This window comes from Vulpes vulpes, chromosome 9 (assembly GCF_048418805.1).
Source record: "Vulpes vulpes isolate BD-2025 chromosome 9, VulVul3, whole genome shotgun sequence".
NCBI lineage: Eukaryota > Metazoa > Chordata > Mammalia > Carnivora > Canidae > Vulpes > Vulpes vulpes.
In genome coordinates, this window is record NC_132788.1 from 71,921,322 (window position 1) to 71,941,916 (window position 20,595).

At 46.0% G+C, this 20,595-nt stretch overlaps 1 protein-coding gene across 2 annotated transcripts in view; it reads left to right on the forward strand.

Annotated features, from left to right (window-relative positions):
• PDZRN3 (PDZ domain containing ring finger 3) overlaps positions 1 to 20,595 on the forward strand; it is a 238,828-nt gene that overhangs the window by 175,163 nt on the left and 43,070 nt on the right. Inside the window, exon 1 of one of the 2 annotated variants that reach the window (XM_072720426.1) lies at positions 14,681 to 15,058. The exons of the other annotated variant lie outside the window; for it this stretch is intronic. Coding sequence (XP_072576527.1) covers positions 14,750 to 15,058 — 309 coding nt within the window. The 5' untranslated portion in view covers positions 14,681 to 14,749. Of the gene's footprint in view, positions 1 to 14,680; positions 15,059 to 20,595 lie in introns of those variants that run through there. 2 annotated transcript variants of the gene reach the window in all.

Below are 20,595 nucleotides of genomic sequence, written 5' to 3' on the forward strand. Positions count from 1 at the left end.
CAGTTTAAAGGATCAGTTAGTTAATTAGAAGATGACATGGCATGCCGGGTCCCAAGGCTCTGTCCTGCCTTCTGTCTCCTCTTTTCATTTTCCTTTTTGACAAGTTGGATTACATCATTACTTGTAGTTTCACTTGTTATCCCCACCGTGAAATAAGAATATTTTAAGCTTTAATTATCCGAGATTTCTTCCTCCTCTCTCTCAAAGACCAGGCTTCAATAAAACTCAGAGAAATATACAAGAAGCGGAGGTTCAAAAGCCCACGAATATCATCAGCCTTATGACCTCAGCCACACCACACTGTAGCAAGAAATCGAACATGCTAAAGAGGCCCCGGAAACTGGTAGTGGTGGTCCCAGTGATTAGTTTTAAATACGAAGATGCCTGTTCGGACTTTGGCACCACATCACAATCGGTGTGCTCACCCTGTGATTCATAGACCACCTGCCTGCGTGAAACATAGGGCTGGGTCCCTAGGTCTACTGAATGGCCGCCTCTTTGGGGAGGGCTTAGGAATCTGCATTTGACAAACCCCACCACCTCACCCACCCAGAAGGAGGGCATTCTCGTGCACCCCAAAGTCTGAGTAATTCTGTTCTAAATGTTTTGGGTGTTGTTCTTGACATGATATTGCACTCTTAAGAAGGCAAAGTTTGCATGTATTCCATGGAAGAGCCTAATTCCCAGGAGGGCCAACAAGCTTCAGATCAGTGTTCAGTTCTTCAAAATGAAGGTTTTTCTGATGTCCTAAGTAGAATTAACTCTTCACCCTGTTTCCCCACGCTACTTCTCATACATCTGTCATAGCACATCTGAAGTTGGTGCCATTTAGTCCATGTGTCTGTGGGCTCTTACAGACACTGAGCTGCTCAAGGAAGTGGGGCTTCTCTCCTCTCAGACATTAGGGATGAAAATTTAAAGAAGAAGAACAAACTGAAATCTCCCATTTACCATAAATGCCGTGAACCAGCCACTATACCAAGTAATTCAGAAAAGCCTTCTCAGTGTTCTTCACAACAATCCTCTGTGGTTCGATGAGGACATGGGCACTCAGGCAGAAATAAGCTAAGTCCCAGTGACATGTGCTAGAGTAGAGGTTGAGCCAGTATTTCAAATTCAGCAGCCTGAGCCCCCAATCCCTGACTCTTCTCCCAATTTTGCACAGAAGGTATTTATTTACAAGTGATGAAAAGAAAAGATATTTTTAGATGTCAGAGGGCATTTCTGATATGTTGCACCTCCACTGACAGGAGTGCACACAGAAGAGGTGGGGAGGAGAGAATTAGTATCTGTGCTGATACCCTACTGACTCCTGGAAAGGCTATGACATCGGAGTGTGTCTTCTATTCATTTAGAAGGCAGGAGGAAAGAAGAAAAACCTGCGTGAGTCACCAGAGGGATCCATGGAGAGCAGGAATATATACTATCAGGAGGAGTTAAGAAGGACTAGATGGTGACCAGGGTCAGACCTTACAGGGAAGTAAAACCAGTGGTCGCATTTAGGGAAGAAAAAAAAACGTATTAGTACAGTGTCCAGAAAGCTGGGCTCATATCCCAGTTCTGCCAGTAAGTGACCGGGTGACCCTGGCTACAAGGACCCCCCAGTCTTTTTGGGTTGCAATTTAATTTTCTCCAAAGTTGATAGAGGTAAATCTTGGATCACAGATCTCTGTGTCCTCCTACTTAGATAGTTAAATCAAGGACTTAACAGAAGGCTCTTGGTTGTGACATTGGAGAGGTTCTTGTGAGTGTAGATGAGATGGTGTTGGTAGCGTGTTGTCTGTAGGAGGGACAGGTGGTGAGGGCAAACCAAATCACATGGTGTTAAGGTGAGAAAGAAGGGAAGGTATCTCCTTGTAGACTCCCCTGTCAGAAAGTGTGACAGTGAATGGCAGGAGGAGTAGGTTGGGGGGTGGCAGATTGGAGTATCCTCATTCCTCTTCAGAATGAGGAACTTGAAGGCCCAATGAGCAGAAAGATGGCAACAGGGGCTGGGTTGGACAGCACGGTGGGAGGGATTGCAGTTGCATAGGCCATTGCTGTCTAGAGAACCTGAGTTCAGAGGGAACGAGGCCTTCCTTTCCTGGAGGAGTGGAGCAAGGGGAGGGGGCAGAGGGAGGACGTGCACAGAGTTGGTCTCTCACCAATGCAGACAACTTGGGGGCAGGGCAGTAACAGGGAGGCAAGCCCGTGGATCGCATAGAACGTGTACTTCCATGGGGTTCCTAGAAGCAGCGAAGGCTTAGCCCACGTCGGTCGGAACCCGTCAGGAGGCCTTCTGCCCTGTTTTTGACCAACACAAGGGAGCTGGCACAGGGCGGGGGTAAATGAAGCGGGGGAGGCAAGAGCAGGGTGGGAGGCCTGCCCCACCAGCATCGTGCGCCCAGGAGACACGGAGGGCACAGGTGCCAGGGCGAGACAGGGAGGCAGGGCTGGCTCGCCGCAGTACAACTTGGCATTTCAGAGGAGGAACTACGAAGGAGCACCACCTGCTACCCCGTTCATTCTCCATCGTTCTGTGCACCCCAGTTAGTCCTTCTTCCTCCCGGCAGGGAAACCGCATGTGGCCAGGGGCGGCCTGGTTGGCACGCTCTCGAGGCTCACGGGCCTGTGTTGCTGTCTGCACCTGCCGTACCTTCAGACGGTGCGTCCCTTCAGGGTAGGTGGCTACGCAGGCCCAAACAGGGCCGTGTAGTGAGTACTCCGTAAATACACATTTATTCTGCTTTGTAAATTTGTAGATTATGTCCAGCAATTCTTTGAGGACTTTTTTTTTCCCAATTAAGATACTAACAAGTTATTTCAAAGGTCCTTAAAGACAGTACACATATCCGGCCACTCTGTTCATCAGGCACTTTCACCCTTAATAATTTTGCTGGTCCGTGAACCCCCAAGTGGCAGAGAGTTCATGGTCTCTGGTGTTCAGGGTACAGTTAACAGCTCAGCGTGGCAAACGAGTGGGACTATGGGGTGGCTCACCCAAGCAAAGTGGTGAAGGAACATGAAGGAGCACCTTGTCTGTGTCACAGCATTTGTTTCTTTTCCTGTAATGAAATGCCTTGGTAGGTCATGGTGGAGGGGCTCAGAAAGATGCGCAGAACTGCCGAGCCCTGATGGAAGGCATGAAAAGTGAAAGAAGATGCCGTTAGTGCTCCTGGGTTCATCCCATAAAATAAGTTGTGGTTTCAGAACACCCACTTACCTTGTCGTTGATGCTACCCAGCAGAGCTGTGCCTGCCTCATGGTAGATGAAAGATATGCAGGATCCAGGCGTCCCAACATTCAGACGCACAGTTCTGCACCTTTCTATCTCTTGACAGTACTGTTTCACTTCAGTAAGCCCACTAATATCAGATATATCCTATCAGAGACTATTTTAAATCACCTCCATTTGCTCTGCCCTTGGGCTCTGCCCATAAGACCACAATCTGAAGCGTATGAGTGCAGCCTATGATCTAGTGTTTTACTTCCCCCTCATTTATATTAGAGGGAACTTCATTAGCTTTTGGATTCACATATATCAGTTTTAAAGATGAAGTATAATGTCAATAGTTTTTACTCAGTTCTCAAGTGTATCAAGTTGTTACATTTTCCCAGAGAATGTTAAAAATTAGTATTGCCATTTGTGAGGGCATTTTTCCCTTAAAACAAGCCATTGGTCATAATAGTGTTTGCTTACTTATTCTCCGAAGTGCTGTTTCATATCGAAAGTAAATCCAGGATAGAAGCTTGATAAGTAATGTCAGACGTGGTAGCACACAAACCTTAGCGGTACAAGTGAATTATGAAGCCCCCCTTTGCCATATTGTTGCTTTTCCACAAATAAGTCTCTTCGTCACTACTTGTTTATCTTCTAAGTGACTTTAAAATAATGAATTAGCTTCCCATTACTGCCCAAGTCATCCATCCAGCTCGTGCTTTTCCTATATCGCAAATTCCTTCAGACATGAATAGTCCAGGAGCCTCTGGCTCCATTATGGGCTGTCGAAAAAAACAGTCTATGGCAGAGGTGTGCCCTAAATCTAGAGCCTGGCCAAGACTAAAACAGAGAAGCTGCGTTTTACCCACTCTTGGCAGCAGTTCAACCTGGCATGCACCAAAAAAAAAAAGGTACTGAGTAATTTGCCCATTAGGACACCCAGTTCTGAATCCGGATCTGGGCTCTTTCTTACCACTTCTTGCCTCTACCCCGTGTCACACCCTCGCCATTTTATACTTTGCCACCTTCACACTAACAAACACATTGGTCCCAGACCACTTCCTTGGACATGGCTTCTGTCCCACCATTTATTTGCCCTTGAGACTGCCATTTCCCTGGACTTCCCACCATGGCCCCGGCACCCAGCTACATCTGCACCTAGCATGTCCTCCCTCACACTATTCTGCACACATTGCTCCCCTTGGGTTGTTACTCCCATGTTCAGATCCCCTGCACCTTGCAACAACCAGCCTAAATCCTATCTCCTTCACGGAGGCTATCTTAATTACAGCAGACCCTAGAATCATAGCCCCAAAGAGCTTTGTTGTCATTATCTCCTGGGGGTCATTAGGAGCAATGGTCTCTGTTGTCCTAAACCTCTGCTCTCTGCAGCTCAGACTCTTCCCCCTATCCCCCTTATGGTTCAGTCCTGTCTTCCGGAGGAGGTTGTCAGCTCTGAGTATAAAGACAAGGTTTTACAGTTTTTCTGTGTTTCCTCAGGGGGCATGATGTGCAATTCAGATGCTTGGTAAATACTTGCTTATTGATGAATCACTGTAATGAAGCCGTTTATTTGTCATAAAACACTGTGGGCTTTCTGTCTTCAGGAACTTGAAGCTTTCCCCAGAGAAGGAAGAGGCTGGTCACAGTCACCATTCTATCCCAAACACTTAGCATAACATTTGCCAATTTACACGATTTGGAAAACGGAAAGACATGACCCCAAGAAAGTAGCACACACCAGATTGCAGCAAATGCTCTAGCAGAGCACCTAGGATCTAGAAATGAATTTTGATAGGTGATATTGGGATTGGCTTTAATGTAAATGGATTTTGAAAGCTTGGAGTTCAAATTGTGAGAAGCAGAGGGTATTCTACTTATTGCTAACAGGCTCATTGAAAGCACAGTGGAAGGACACCTGTGTGGCTCAGTGGTTGAGCATCTGCCTTCGGCTCAGGTCGTGGTCCTGGGGTCCTGGGATCGAGTCCTGCATCGGGCTCCCCGCAGGGAGCCTGCTTTTCCCTCTGCCTATGTCTCTGCCTCTCTCTCTGTGTGTCTCATGAATAAATAAATAAAATCTTTTAAGAAAAAAAAAAAGAAAACTAGGAAGTAAATAGCGTTGGGGCCATACACTGAAAAGGGTGATTCCCTATGGCTGGAAGTTTGGAGGGTACCAGTATAGAAATGGGAAGTTGCTGCAGAAAAGTTACCTAGGCCAAGGACTACAGGATTGTTGGAGTTTGACCCCTTGGGAAGCCAACGGTGAACTTAGCGAGAACAGCGGTAGTCCTGAGGTCGCCGTGAGTCAGATGCAGAGCAGCTTATTCCATGAAGACAGGGATTTTATGTTCCTTGTTTACCACTAAACAACAGTGTCTGGCTCATAGCAGGCAATTAATAAGAAGGTGTGAATCAGTAGGTGGTAGGTATGAAGCGAGGCTTTTATTTCCACCCGGGGCACTGACTCTGGCTGCCTCCCTCCTCCCGCCCCTGGCCAGAGCTGCTATGCTGGCAGCAGCCTGGTTCCCACGCCCCCTCCCAATGAGCTCACGGGAGCCCAGGGTTGGTGGGCACTGCCTCCTCCCCACAGGTGGAGGGCGGCAGGCCCCGGAGCAACCCAGCCTGCAGGCTCCAGCTGTGGTCTCACACCCAGACTCTTACACTTTATATCATGATACATTACCGACACCACAGGGGCCTGGGCACCTTGGTGTACTCCATGTAAACTGGCCGGTGAGGGGGCCTGGGAGGGAGGTGGGGACCACAATGCCCCTCCCCCCATCTCAGGGAGACAGTCTTTGCTCTTGCTCATGTGTGCCACACGTGTGTCAGATTTGGGGGATTTATCAAAAGATGTCCACAAAATATACATTTTGGGGGAAGTTCCTTTTAAAAAAAAATTATTTGAGAGCGAGAGAACGAGCGGCGGGGAGGGAGAAAGAAGAGGGAGAAAGAAGCAGACTTCCCCACTGAGCAGGGAGCCAGATTGAAGGTTGATCCCAGAACCCTGAGATCATGACCTGAGCGGAAGGCAGACACTTAACCCACTGAGCCACCCAGGTGCCCCGAGGTGAAAGTTCCTGATTGTATTTTTACTTGGTGCCTAATCCAAAATTTTAAAGATGCTGCCCCAGTCCAGCATATGGTCAGTAACCTCTAATGTCATTAGATGAGGTCACGTTTCCTCCTTTGTCCCTCTAAGATTTTGTCACGTACAGTTATCCCCTTATGTACATTTTTTCCAGCCTTTTATTCTGATCATTTCTCTGAATCCACAGTCACACAGTCGGTGCCCTTTTTGTGTCCCTTAGCCCGAGTTCTGAATCTCTCCTCCGTTTCTCTTGCCGAGTGTCCTTCATCTTGGCTATTTGGTCCTGACACTTGCTTTCTTTCTATCATCCCAGTTTAGGCTCCACGCGGGTAAGCCTGGCTTAAGCCCTCAGGTCTTTGAAGGATGTGCCTGCCCTCATCTTAATTCCCCCAAATCCTGGCCTGACGCCCTCTCCAGATACCTTCCCTTCCCCTCAGCCTCTGTCTTCACACATCTGTCTTTGTCACATCTCCTCTTCAGTTTCTCCTGCCGGGACTCCAGGCCTGGAATCTTCTCTCCTGCTATCAGAAATCCCACATCCAGTGGTTGGAACAGACTCCTGTGGTTCCCGGCAGGCCTGAGATAACCGCCAGGCCTGCCGGGAGCTTGGCCGGGGTCATGGAGCTACAAAACTCGTCACCCCCTCCTGCCATTCAGAAAGTAGCCTTTGAGGGATCCATCACAGGTACGCGGGCAGAGTGGCTCTGGGAGGACCGGACACATTTCATATCCCTTGGACTCAGGAGGGACCCCAGGGGTCAGGCTGCTAGGTGGTTATAAATATTAAAAAGGAAAATAATATCTAGCATGAGATGGGAACACATCACAGTTGCAGCAAGACATGCCTGTCCTATTCAGCAGGCCACTTATTTATACAGATTTTGCCTGCTGATCAGGATCATCACGAATATATTATGTCACTTAGATTTTTTTCTACAGTGGCTCCTGCCACTTCACAACAAGGACCCGGCTTTTAGAGCCTCTTTGCGTGCACCAGTGTTCCTGACAAACGTGAGGTTGTGGGAAGCAAGTGATGCCCAGCAGCTTGCCGGCTTTGGGGTTACCCAGTCTGAACCTGGATCTCCTCTCCACTGTTCCAGACCATGTGCTCTTGGGTCATTCACACTGCCTGCCCACAACCACAGTTTTCACCTGCATAACGAGGGGATAAGAGTGAGCACGGCCTCATGGTGCTATCTGTATCAAGGAACTCTTTGTTCATTCTGCCATAGTCTGGTTGGCAAATTTTGGTTCACAGGCCAAACCCAGGCCCATATCCTGTTTATATACGGCCTGCAAATGAAGAGTATTTTGTCCATTTTATTTTATTTTTTTTTAATTTTTATTTATTTATGATAGTCACAGAGAGAGAGAGAGAGGCAGAGACACAGGCGGAGGGAGAAGCAGGCTCCATGCACCGGGAGCCCGACGTGGGATTCGATCCCGGGTCTCCAGGATCGCGCCCTGGGCCAAAGGCAGGCGCCAAACCGCTGCGCCACCCAGGGATCCCTATTTTGTCCATTTTAAAATGGTTGTTATAGGGGTGCCTGTGTGGCGCACTCAGTTAAGTGACCCTTGGTTTCTGCTTGGGTCATGATTACAGGGGTCATGAGAAGGAGCCCCACGGGGGTTCCACTCTCAACAGGGAGACTGCTTGAAAGATTCTCCCCCTCCACCCCTCCCTTCCTCTCTCTCTCTTTCTCTCTTCTATTCTCTGCGTGTGTCTCTCTCTCACTAAAATAAATAAGTAAATCTTTTAAAAAATAATAAAATATTGTTATATAAGTTTCTGCATAGTATTCTCGATTTTGCTCTTGGCCCACAAAATGTAAATTGCTGTTTGGCCCTTTATGGTAAAAGTTTACCACCCCCTGCACTAGAACATGCTGGAAGGGCTTGGGGTCCCCTGGTTCTTTCGGTTGATTGCAGACCCATAGGCTGTTCTGAGAGCTTTTGTAGGCTTTCTCTCTCTTAAACGCTCTCCCTCCACAGGCTTGGTTTGGGAGGGTGGGTGCCACACTGTAAAGTGGGGAAGCCAAGGTCCCAGGAGATGGTGAATTTCCTCCCTACAGCTCTCAGGGTATTCTGGATTGGACTGAGTTGATCTCCCTTCCCCACTTGGCTCCCTGAGCCAGGGCCAATGGGTGTGCTTCCTCTTCTCTGTGAGGAACTCACAAGCATTTAGAGAGGGTTTGGATGTTTTTCTAGGCATTTCAGGGGTCATAGAGATGACTTGCTCAGGAATCCACCCTCCAGGAATCTCAAAAGATAGTTGGGGAAAGTAAGGCACACCCTTACTACCAGTAACAAGAAGAGGCACTGTTACCAGCACAAACACAACATGCTTTAGGGCCTTCAAGGAGTAAAAGCATCTACTGGGGCAGCCTCAAGGTCCAGCCTGCTAGAACACTTGAATTTTCTGTTGGAAGCCAAGGCCCCTTGAAGCTCTTTTCCCACTGGCTGCCTTCAACAAAAATGCTCATGTTCCAGCCTCCCCATGATTGATCCCTGCACTCTGGGTACATTCTTATCCAGCTGCTTTATGGGTCATCAGGCAACTCCTGGAGTCTGATACCCATGTGCCCGTGTGGCATTTGAATGGCAGCCTGCTGCCCTCACCGTTCTCTCACGCCCACCTCTCCCAGGGTTCAGTGGGTGCCTTCGCTCCAGACTGCTGCAGGTGAAAACAGCAAGCCATGGGTCTCAGGCAGCCAGGGTGTTCATCAGGTACCTGGAGCCCAGAGGACATGCCCTCAGGACAGCAGGGCCTCAGTCAAAAGGAAAAACATCCTTTCGTTTATAAAAATAAAAGTTGAGGTCGTGAGCAGATAGTCCGAGCTGATAGAGCTTTTCAGAAACAAAACTGCACTCAAAGCTGCTATTATATATTTTTGCAACTCATGACATTTGTGTGTTTGTGTGTTCTAACCTGTTGGCAGTTGCTTCTTTTCTTTGCTGTGATATTGTGATTTTCATCCACACTTGGCTTCCCAGCAGTTCTCACCCCTTGCTCAGGAATTAGTCCAAGAACTCATTGAAGGTGGCTACTGAAGTGTCACCCTAACAAAGGTGAAGGTGAACTAGACGGTACCGTGCTGTTTCCTCAACAGATTATGATCTGAATCTCCAGCCGTGACTAGTATGGAAGGCTTATAGGAGCAATTTTTGTCCTGCAAAAGGGTAGTATCTCAGTCTCTTTGGGTGCTTAACAAAATAGCATCGATTCTGGGGCTCATAGACAGCCGACATGTATTGCTCACAATTCTGGAGGCTGGAAGTCCCAGATCAGCGTGCCAGCACGATTGGGTGAGGGCTCACTTCCAAGTCAGAGATTTGCTGTATTATCACACTGCAGAAGGGACTGGAGGCTCTGTGGGGTCTCTTTTATAAGATCACTGATCCCATTCATGAGGACTCCACTCTCACCACCTGAGCACTTCTCAGAGCCCCACCTCCTGATACCATCACACTGAACATTAGGATGTCAGCATATTAATTTGAGAGGGGACACAAGCATCCAGACCATAGCAGGCATAAAAAAAGGTGCTTTTCCCAGGTATATGGCCTTGATCTTGTGAGAGCTGGACTCTGTGTCCATTTTGGTCACTGTTGTGTTCTCAGAACTCAGGAAAGTGCCTCATAGTGAGGGAGCACTCAATTAATAGCAGAGATCAGATTTACTCCTGAGATATTTTTTGAGCGTTAGGGGCTGGGGGGAGGGGTGGGTGTCCATAGCTGAATCAGGCCTGGTCTCGTCCAGTGCCCTCTCCAGTGAGGAAGGGAGTGATGTAAACACAGAAGGACCACACGGTGGGAAGCATGCCAGAAAGGAGGTGGCAAAAATGCAGCATGCACTGAGGGGCCTCATGGCCCAGGGGCAGAGGTGGGGAGGGGCACGCTGAGGGCTGTGGAGTTGGTGGTGCATGCCAGAGGCCCACCATGTGTACACATGTGAGGCACGAAGCACCCTGATGCTGCAGAACAAGAGAAGACAGAGGCCGCTGGGCAGAGCAGGAGGGGTCAGGTCCACATGTGTGCAAGCGTGGACTGGGTCTTGAGGGTGGTGCTCTACCCGCCGTGTGGGTGTGTATGTGTGTAGGACTGTTCCAGCCACATTGTACAGTAGGAACCAAAATGAGAGCGAGATTGAAACCGGGAAGAAACCAAGGTAATGAAGCCGCATGGTTCCCAAAAAAAGCTGACAGGTGCTTCAGGAAAGGCAGAGCCAGTGGGCGGGTGTCAGAGATTCGAGGGCGGTGGGAGTGATTCCACAACTCCCTAGAGCTGGGCCCCCAGAGAGACCCCATTTCTCAGCACGAATGTGGATCTGTCATCCCACCTATTTTTTGTCATCCTCTTCCCAGAAGACATACCGTTTGACAGAGAGTGTTCGCTGACACCGGTGTCACTCACCCATTGGGGAAAACAGGAAGGTCAAATGACAGGTAGTGGACAAATGGGCACCCCTGTCTGTGTGCTGGAAGAATATGCTGGAATTAGATAGAGGTTTCCACAATTAAGCCAATGTAAGTTTTGGTCTCTATCTGCTGACTGTCGCGCCGCATCCCTGATGACTTACAGAAGTTCAGAGAATGCTTGCTGAGGCCGTTCCCTGGGCATCTTCGGCCCTCCTGTCTCTGCGGTTCCTCGGTGACCCTCCTTTGCCCTGCGCTTTTCATTACCGCGGAGGCAGGAAGAGGCGGGTGTCTGATGGCACAGAGCGCCCGAGAGGAGCGCTGTGCGCTCTGGTGAGCTCCCTGGGCACTTTCCGATGATGTGATTACTAACTTGAAAAGGACATTTAGCATCTTCATCGAACAATGTGGGTCTTTGTGAGGCCGGTCGTTTTTCATTTTTTACTTGGGACAGCTGTTCTCTCAAAAACAGTTCTATTGTAAATAACTTCCCGTCGCTAAGATCTGTGCCTCTTGGATCCATGGGATTAAATGCCTCGGTGTGGATCACAGTACAGGTGAACCTCCTTTCACGCAGCTGTGTTTCTCACTCTGTGAAGGCAACATTTTGAAAATGGAACAGTTTTAGATGTACTTTTACAAAGGAAAGGGTATTTCTAAGGCCAATAATCAGTTTGGCAAGTCTTGTCTTAGGCATAATGGGTATGAGTGTTTTTCATTCTTGAGTCCAAATAATATGTAATTAATCATAAGAATGGAAAACCAACCCTGAGTTGAATTTGAATTAGCATCCTCTCCGCTCTTCTCTCTACCCCCAAGAATAAGGTTCTTAGACTCCTAGCTCATTGATGTGTTCTTCTAGAGCAGCAATTCTCAGAATGTCACCCAGGCACCTGGGGGATGGGGGTCCTCAACACTGTTTCAGGGAGTCTGAGGTCAAAACTATGTTCATAAAAACATCAAGATGTTATTTTTTCTTTTGCTTTCATTCTTTTATAAATGTACTTGAAGTAGAGTATTCTAGAAGCCCTTCTATCACATAACAAATGATTGAATGCAGAAGCAAAAGGCCAGCTGTCTTCAATTAAGCTAGACATAGAGGGCTTTGTGGAAATGTAAAACAATAGCATTCTTCTCAAAAAATTATTTTTGTTTTGGAAAAAATGGTAATTTTTCATAAAAATGTTATTTATGTTAATATGTAGTAGGTTTGTTATTGCTATTTTAAATAAATTAAGAAATACATAATTTCGTATTTCTAACATGATCAACATCAATAAGTATAACCCAAATAGACAGCAGCCGTTCACCATTCTCACCAATCTTAATTTTAAGATTGTGAAGGATTCCTAAGACTCAAAAGTTTGAGAAACTTTTCTGAAATACAGGGCAATATGTTATAAAATTCTCCTGGCTTGTGAATGAGATTCGAACATTTTCTAACAAACACCAAAGGGATTTGCCTAAGTTCCCTATCCTTTTAGCAGGCGACCATTTCTACATTTACCTGTGGATGTGCAGGGAAAATATGGATACAAGCCAGTGTGAAGCACAAAACCTTACCAAAAAAAAAAAAAAAAAGAAAGAAAGAAAAGAAAATTTAAAGGCCCACAACATTGGAGGAGGAAAACCAAGCACACTGTTGTCCTCCGTATGTGGAAATTATACTTTGCACTGTAGGGTATGAGTTTGTGAGACGTCAGCCTTCACCTATTCATTCAACCAAAGGACATGTGTTTCCCCAGCACCTTCATAGGGCTGGACTGCAGGGTAAAGCAGACACAGTTCCCTGCCCCGGGAAGGAGACCAGTGAGGAACAAACAAGCATAAGTGAACAGGAAAGACTGAGGAAATGAATGGGATGATACACACAGTAATTTGGAGGATTGAGAAATAAATTCATACAAGGTGCCCGGGCTTTTGTTAGAAAAGCCTTTGCCTTTCTAACAAGACTTCTGAGATGGCAGTGCTGGGTGGGTAGAAAGAAGAAGAAAGGTGCATTCTGATAGAGGGAACCCAGAAGAAGGACATGGCTTGGTGGGAGTGAGGTGAGCACCAGAGCACCAGTAGATGATGGTAGAAAAACTAATGGGCAAGGACCAGATTTTCTAGGGCATTGGAGGCTCAGTGAAGAATGTGATTTTAATCCAAGTGTGATGAGAAGTCATGGCAGGGTTTTCAAGCAAGCAAGAGAAGTGATCCTGTCTCTGGTTTATAAAGACCAACCTGACAACCTTGTGGAGTGGGTAGTCCATGGGTGGGCAAGAGAGGAAGCAGAAGTGTGTCAGGAGGCTCTTGATGTCATCCAGGTGGAGTAGATGGTGTGCCAGAGGATAAACGGAAGTGGGAAGAATTGAAATTTCTCTTGGAATAAGATAGCAGACCCACAAAGAGAGGGAAGGCTCTGGGGATGAGGGCAGTGAATAAGCATGACCTCTGGTTTTGGCTTGTGTTTTCCCACATTGTTACAACAAAACTCTGCAAAGTAGTTTTATAGCTAATTAGGGATCAGGAAACTGAGCTCCCAGTAACCTGCTCATGGATCCATCATCAGAGCAAGTCAGAGGTCACTGCCACTGCTCAGCCCCATCTGTGCCTTCTTTTCCCTGGTGGCACGCCTCCGCTCTCCGCTCCAGCCACCGTGGTGACACCAGGTATGGGTCTGAAATGAAGGTTCCCTTCCTCCCCGCCCAGCAAGCCAAGGCTATTAGGTGATCTGTGACAAGTTGCCATGCCTCATCTTCTGGGTCCGAGAAATGGGACCAGATGTATCTGCTGGCCACCAGCCCAAGTGGAATTTTATGTATAGGTTTACTCACATCACAGGTGTGTCTGGGCTCCCAGAGAAAGGGAGCATTATTCTTCAGGCCCTGTAATGTCTCTTGGCAGGACGTGGGAGTCCTCCTGAGAGACAGTTCAACCTTTATAAAATGTAGGGGGGTGCGGTGCTGATTTGGAAGCAGTTGTGAGAATTTTAAACATCAGTGATTTGGATTGGAACAATGGGACCTGTGCTTTTCACTTAGCCGGTGGGGTGATCATTTGAAAAAAGAAAGTTTTTGTTTTTAAAGCCATCAAACTTAGTGGATCAGAGGCTAAATGAAGGGAGACAAGAGGCAAGACAGCAAGGATTAAAATTCTTAAAAATGCTGTCAGTACTCACCTTCCATGTTATCATCGCAACTCCCTGCTTTTTTGACACACGGCACAGAGCAGAGCTCTGTAAGTCTAGGCAGCCATGGAATATCACATCCAGATCTGTAGTAGCCAGTGACAGCTCAGTGGCGTTGGCTCTAAGCTATCTGAAGCATCTACACAGCTATAGAGATGGCACAAAGCTGGTTGCTTCTTTTCCTTCCATTTAGCTGGGCAGCCCTTTAAGAAAGAACTTTCTGCTTTGGGAACTGAAAATGCACTTTAGCAGTGATTATCTGCTTGCTCACCTTTAGGGCAGGCTATCTCCTTACAACCCCCTGGTTACTTTGCATATACACACGTAAGATCCTGCAATTTAAATTTCTGTATTTTATTCATATATGGCACATATTTCCTACAACTTGGTAAAGCTCTAAATATTATATGAGTATTATTCAAAACATGTGCATTCTGTAAAGCTCGTTTATATGCCATCATTATCTGCAGCATTAAATACATTTTATATCATCAAAAATTTTATGATATATTTAAAAATGAATTTCTACTTAGCTTAAATGCATTAGGGATTATCCTAAGAGACCTTGCTAAAAATGCAGTCATGTTTATTTGTAACTGCCCGAAAATGGCTTACAAAATTGTTAGTGTCTTTTATTATTCCCTACCACTGGAGCACTTGCTTGTTAATTAGAGAAATTTCAACTGTCATAGTTGGCAATTATAGCTTCTGTATCATTGTCTGTTATGAATAGTCAATGAGAACTGATTAATATGCATGAGCAGCAGTATATATAGCGTGTGCATTGGACCACAATCCAGCTGCCAGAGTCCCTCAGAGGAGGGAGTGGGGTGTGTGTGTGTGTGTGTGTGTGTGTGTGTGTGTGTGTGTGCATGCACGCGCTCGTGTGTGTGTGTGTGTGTCTGTGTGTGTGTGCATGCTGCGAGGGAAGGAGGGGAAGCGTGGAAGGGGAGAGAGTTGTTTTCAGCCTTAGAGAGCAACGCCAATGTGAAGTGTTGCAGCCGCCCGATGCACCTGAGGCTCTCCGAGGATACCTTCATGCCTGCACGCAGGACGCTGCTTTTCCCGGGTGCTGGCGAGTACTGAAGCCTTCCTTTGACGTTTCTCTAAACATGGGATGCAGTTTGTGCAGCCTGCAGAAGCAAGAGGAGCAGTACAAATTGCTCTATGAAGTTTGCCAGGTAACGCATTGCATTTTATTCTGTGGGAGTGTACCGGCACTCAGCTGGCAGAGTGTAACTTCTGGGAAAGGAATTGGGGATTTGGGTGTGTATTTGTGTTCTGACCGAGACAGCTCTTCTGACTCTTCTGTACATTCTCTTGAATCTCTTACGTGATTGCCCTCACAGTGGCACTTAGGTGCCTATATTTGAATATTTAAGTAGATGTTGACAGTCACAAAGTATGTATCCAGCAGGCATGTCACAAAGCTCTTTTACAACTGACCGCTCTCTGGAGTGTCCCCGAATGTCTTAGGAAGGGTCAGAGCGTGGTCACCCTTTGAACACGTTAGAGAAGAGAGGGATGATGATTAATGCTTGCACGGTTTTGTCTCTGTTTACAAATAGTTATGAGGCGCGCCTTTGAGTAGAGCACAAGCGTCTACCACAGACTTGATTCTTTCAGCAACTTCTTGTGCTGGGACATGTGGTTCAGATTTATGCTTCACACTTGCCATTTCTATACCTCACCCTGTGAAAATTTTAAGAACTTCAAGAGCAAATGACTTGATCTTGGGTGCTGTCATCCACAGCAGATGACTTCTCAAAACTTCTGCATCCTTAGTAACGTGAAAATTCAATTGAGATGAATGAAATGGGACAGTTAAGGTATAACCCAGATAACTTACCTTACATCTATGTTGAGTGTCTTATTTTTAAATATTCCAGTTTTATCCTGAACGATGAGGTTTGCACACTGTTGTTGGTAACCGAACTTGGCAGTTAAGTGTTTTCCCCTTAAATCATTCTAACAATTTTTTTCAGTAATCAAAAATTATAATCCCGTTCAAAAGGTTTTTTTAATTAGAATGATAGAATAAGGTCTTTATGGTAAAAAAAAAACCAAAGGTGGTTATTCCTTAATTTATCACAATGAATGGCATATCAATATATTCTTTAAAGAGCCAGAGAGCTTAAAAAAAAGAATTTGATTAGCCATCAATTGGGCACCAGTTTTGCACACGCCACCAGAGGGCGCGTCGCATTAAAAAGACATAGTGAAGCAAGGCTGCTTCTGTGCATTGGCTGCCTCTGTGAACAATCTAATGATAAAGTGACCCTGGGTGAAGAAAAGATGTGTGTGTGTGTGTGTGTGTGTGTGTGTGTGTATGCGTGTGCACATGTGAGCCTGTGTCTGTGTCTTTTTCTCCACTGAAGCATAGAGATCAAAACAAACCTTTTGGGGCTTGGTCATGTGTCCCCACCCCACCACTGCCAGCCACCCTGTATACAGAGTACACATACCTTAAAAAACAAAAACAATGTTTTTGTTTACAAAAAACAAGCATCATAAATCAGTGTTTGACATACACTTCTGACATAGGAGTTCATGCTTAGCACTCTATTGGACTTCTGTCCTTTGAAAGCAGTCTGGGAGCACATTGGAGGCGTGGGCAAAAGTGCCACTGGCACTGGAGATCTGGCCTCCATCCCTTGTGTGATCATATGGTGATGTCGTAATCCAAATTCTGCCAGAGTGTCATGTGCAATGGGCAGTGAGCCCCCAGTTGTCAGTGAGTCAGGAATTCAGAAGCAAAACAAGCAGAACAACAGAACCATCACCAAGGTGGTTTTATTACAGACTTCCCACTACTCTGTGTATAATATAGTACATAAAAATGAAGTCTTAATAACTTGCTGGGGTTTTTTTTTCTTTTAACTATAAGTGCACAAAAATATCATTTAGCATTCATTGTTGTAGGTGTTGTTAATTACACTGGAACCCTCCAAAGTGTGACAACCCTAACCATCTCCTGCAAATCTGATGTTAACTTGTGCCTTATTCTTCTATATTACGTAGGCTCTTTCCCCCATCCCATAGCCCCCCAAAAGAAAGAACCTGGATTCTGTTTGTTTGTTTTTTACTAGGTGAATTTATGTGGAAATATTTTTGGCCAAAGCATCATGCAGTAAATTGCTGATAAATGACTTCCATCTGGAATACACTTTGTCAGCAATTTAGGAAGCCATGCAGATTTATTTTCAGGAAACTCAAACTACTTTTCAGACCCATTACCCTTGTGCCAACTAAGTAAAATCCCCTTTCTCCTATTCTTTGGGAGTCCTGAACCGTAGCATAAAGGAATTCACAAAACACTTGCAGGAATTAATAACTGCATTCCCCTTCTTATTATGCAAAGCCTTATTAAAAGCAGAGAAATTAAGGTTCCCATAAATTACAGTTCCAGAAGGTCCAGTGTGTCTGGCTTTAGTAAGCCCTCGTAACAGCAGCGCAAAGAGGATCAAATATTCTGGGGCTCAGACTTTATCCTTTCCTCATCCAGAGATAATTCAAAGAGATGCTCTTCATTAGGGCCTTTGGCAAGCTGCCTACAGTTTCTTTTTGGGGCCGCTGTGAGCTTAATGATGCAGAACAATGGCTTTGCCTCTTGTTGCACACATACCTTATTGTACCTTTAATCACATTAGAAAAACAACAGCAGCACATGAAGTTGCCTGGTTGTCAGAAAGCACTGCAAAGAAGTGCACACATATCAGTGATTTGCCCTATGCATTAAGGGATACGCTGAAATATTTGGGGATCTTTGGAATACTTCTGAGGAGGATACAAGAGGAGCCCCTTGACCACCTTGGAGTTGTAAGATCAGTTGAGGTATAGCAGTCTTTGTGCTTTCATGGTAACTGTAGAGAGTCCCGGGAAGCATCAAGACAGGGCCTGTACCTGTGGGACATTTAACAGTGAAGTTAGCAGCTGTCTCCTGCTTTGGAAAACTCGCCCCTCTTGGGTGACTTTGATCACTCAGGACCACTGCTGCAGCGGAAGGACAGACACAAGAAAGGAAGATGCTTTAAAGTTATCAAGGAAGATGCTTCAAGGTTATTCTACTTGGATAAATTAACTGCCCAGAAAATCCCCATATGTGCAGGGGTTGATGGCATAGGGAACATGACGGCTTTAGAGCTGTAGCCAGAACCCAGCTGAAGCTGGTCCCCTGGTTATGAGGAAGGGGTGGAGGAGGAGTGGCTTAGGGATGGAGAGGTCTGTGGCTCTGTTGGCTTAGTACCAGGGACCCCATCACCGGCCAAGCATCAGCCTTCCCCCCAGCTGTGTCCTTTCAGACAACGGGAAGGCCAGTATGTGGATGCTTTGAGGAGAGTTTTCAGATGGAGGCCAGGGGAAGGGGAAAGGAGTAACACACCTGGCAGTGTCACTCATTTCTTCCACCTCTTCTTTGTAGAATAGTCACCTTTGCTCACTTATTTAGGCCATGAGGAAATAATTCTGTCTGGGACTTCAACCTAGAAATTATAATAACTAATACATTTACTAAAAGTCTTGCATACACATTTTCAAGAAGGGAAGGAGGACATAATGATATGATTTCAGTGATGTTCATTGCAGGAACCATAGCATTATTTATTGAGTACTTACTGTGTGCCAGCACTGTGCTAAGTGCTGACTGCACATTTCTCCATCAGATCCTCACAGCGGCACCAAGAGATGGGTGATATTATATCCCCATTTCAAAAATAAACTGAAACGCAAAGGAATTATAACTGGGGATGGCAGCAATGTCTGTGTTGGGATTCCAAAATCTGAATTCTTCTCTAATACAAATCATTTTTATCAAAACCAGTGAATAGATGACCTATGTTACATGGAACACTTAGATTAATTTTTAAAAATCATTCTCACCTTTGTGGAGCTAACGTGGAAACCCTGCATTCCCAAACAGGGCCACGTGCTGCTTGGCACCTCCATCAGCCTGGGAGTATTTGGGTCTGTTCTCTTACAAATGAGAGGACTTGGGACAGGGCCTCTGGTCCCTCATGTTAGGGGAAAATGGTGGACAAAGAGAAGAATGTTCAGGAGCGCAGCATTCCCATCAAACTCCCAGGCAGGTTTAAGAATGGTTCATTTAAGAAAACTCATGTTCTTTTCCCTCTCAGTAACAAAAAAAATAGGAATTTGTGCCTTTTTTGCTCCCTACAGTTGTTGATTTTGAGAATCAGCCAGGTGGTGGTATGATAAAGTATGGACAGAGTTAATGGTGGTTCCCTGGATGAATATAACCTTGACCTCCATACAGAAGTGTTGAAAATTGTTAAGTTCTCCTGCGGGTGAGAGTATGTTTGCTTACACAACTTATCAGTGCCAAAAGCTTTATTATTAGAAGTAGCTTTACCATCCGAATTAGTTTAGGTAAAGCAGGTGTGGAAAAAGAAAGCCCATCTCCTTCTGCCTTAATGACATGGCGCTTATCCGTGGCTGAGAAAGTCCTTTTTTTCCACTGTGGGCATTTATCTATCACTAGGTCTTGTCTTTTTCTTCCATTAACAGTAGACTGTAAAGCACTTCGATGTTGATGAAGGAATGAAAAGGAAAGGCTTAGGCTTAGACCAGGACTTGCTCCCCTCTCTCTACCAACCTCTTCTTTGGGCACAAAGCATTAGGTGACTCTAAAGGAGTTCTCTAGCTTTACTTTTAGTACTGAGGCCAGTTTGGTACCACCCCAGCTTAGGTGCCTTTGTGAGTGTTCCCATGAGACCCTGTGCATTGCTGTATCTCTGCAGTCTGTTGTAGCCCTGCACTGAGCCTTCCCATGAACCCCTACCCACCTCTGCATCCCTGCACTGAGCTTCCATGAGGTCCTGTGTACCCATATATCTCTGCACCAAGCCTCCCCTTGTTTCTGCATTATCTGTTAATTCAGCCTCCTTAATTATGCTGTGAAATCCTGGGAGGTCTAGTCACCACGTTTACCCTCAGCAAATGATTGGTTGAACACATTGGATCGTGTACATGTTGGTAGAGCACAAGGAGCAAGAAAAGAAACAAGGGTACTAGTTAGGAACCCAGAACGAGCTGTTGGAAGAGATGACTGTGATTTGGATCAGGAAGGTGCCAGTGGAGAACACAGGGCATACAAGACATTTACTTACCTTTCATTCATCCACCGCGTTTACGCAACCAACCCTATGCTGAGTAGTGAGCTTCCCACTCCCTGCTCATTGATTCCTCAATGCCCTTAAGATAAAACCTGCTCCTTAACTGTGGCCTGCAGGGGCCTATGTGGTCTGGCCTTGTTTTACCACTTCGGGGAGTTGCCTGCCATGTGCCCATCATGCATCTGCTCTGGTCCTTGCAGCACCTACAACCTACCTTACTCTTTTACTTTTCAGAACCTGCAGCTGACTGTTCCACTCCATCTGAGACATAGTTCACTAACTCATCTTTGAGGACTCAGCTCAAATATCCCTCTCCACAGAGACCTTCTCTGATCTGAGAGGTCCCCCCACACCCAACCATATTGACCTCTCTCTGCAGTTTATTTCCTTCCTAGCACTTATCATAATTCCATGTACTTATTAACTTATCTATTTTCTCCAACCCCCAGTCCCCAGGAAAAATGTCAGTCCTAAGAAGGCAAGGACTTTGTCTTGTTGTCTGTGACACCCCAGGTCCTGACACATAACCAGTAAACTATTCGGGACATGTTTACCAAATTAACTTATGAATGAGGAGTGTATCAGGT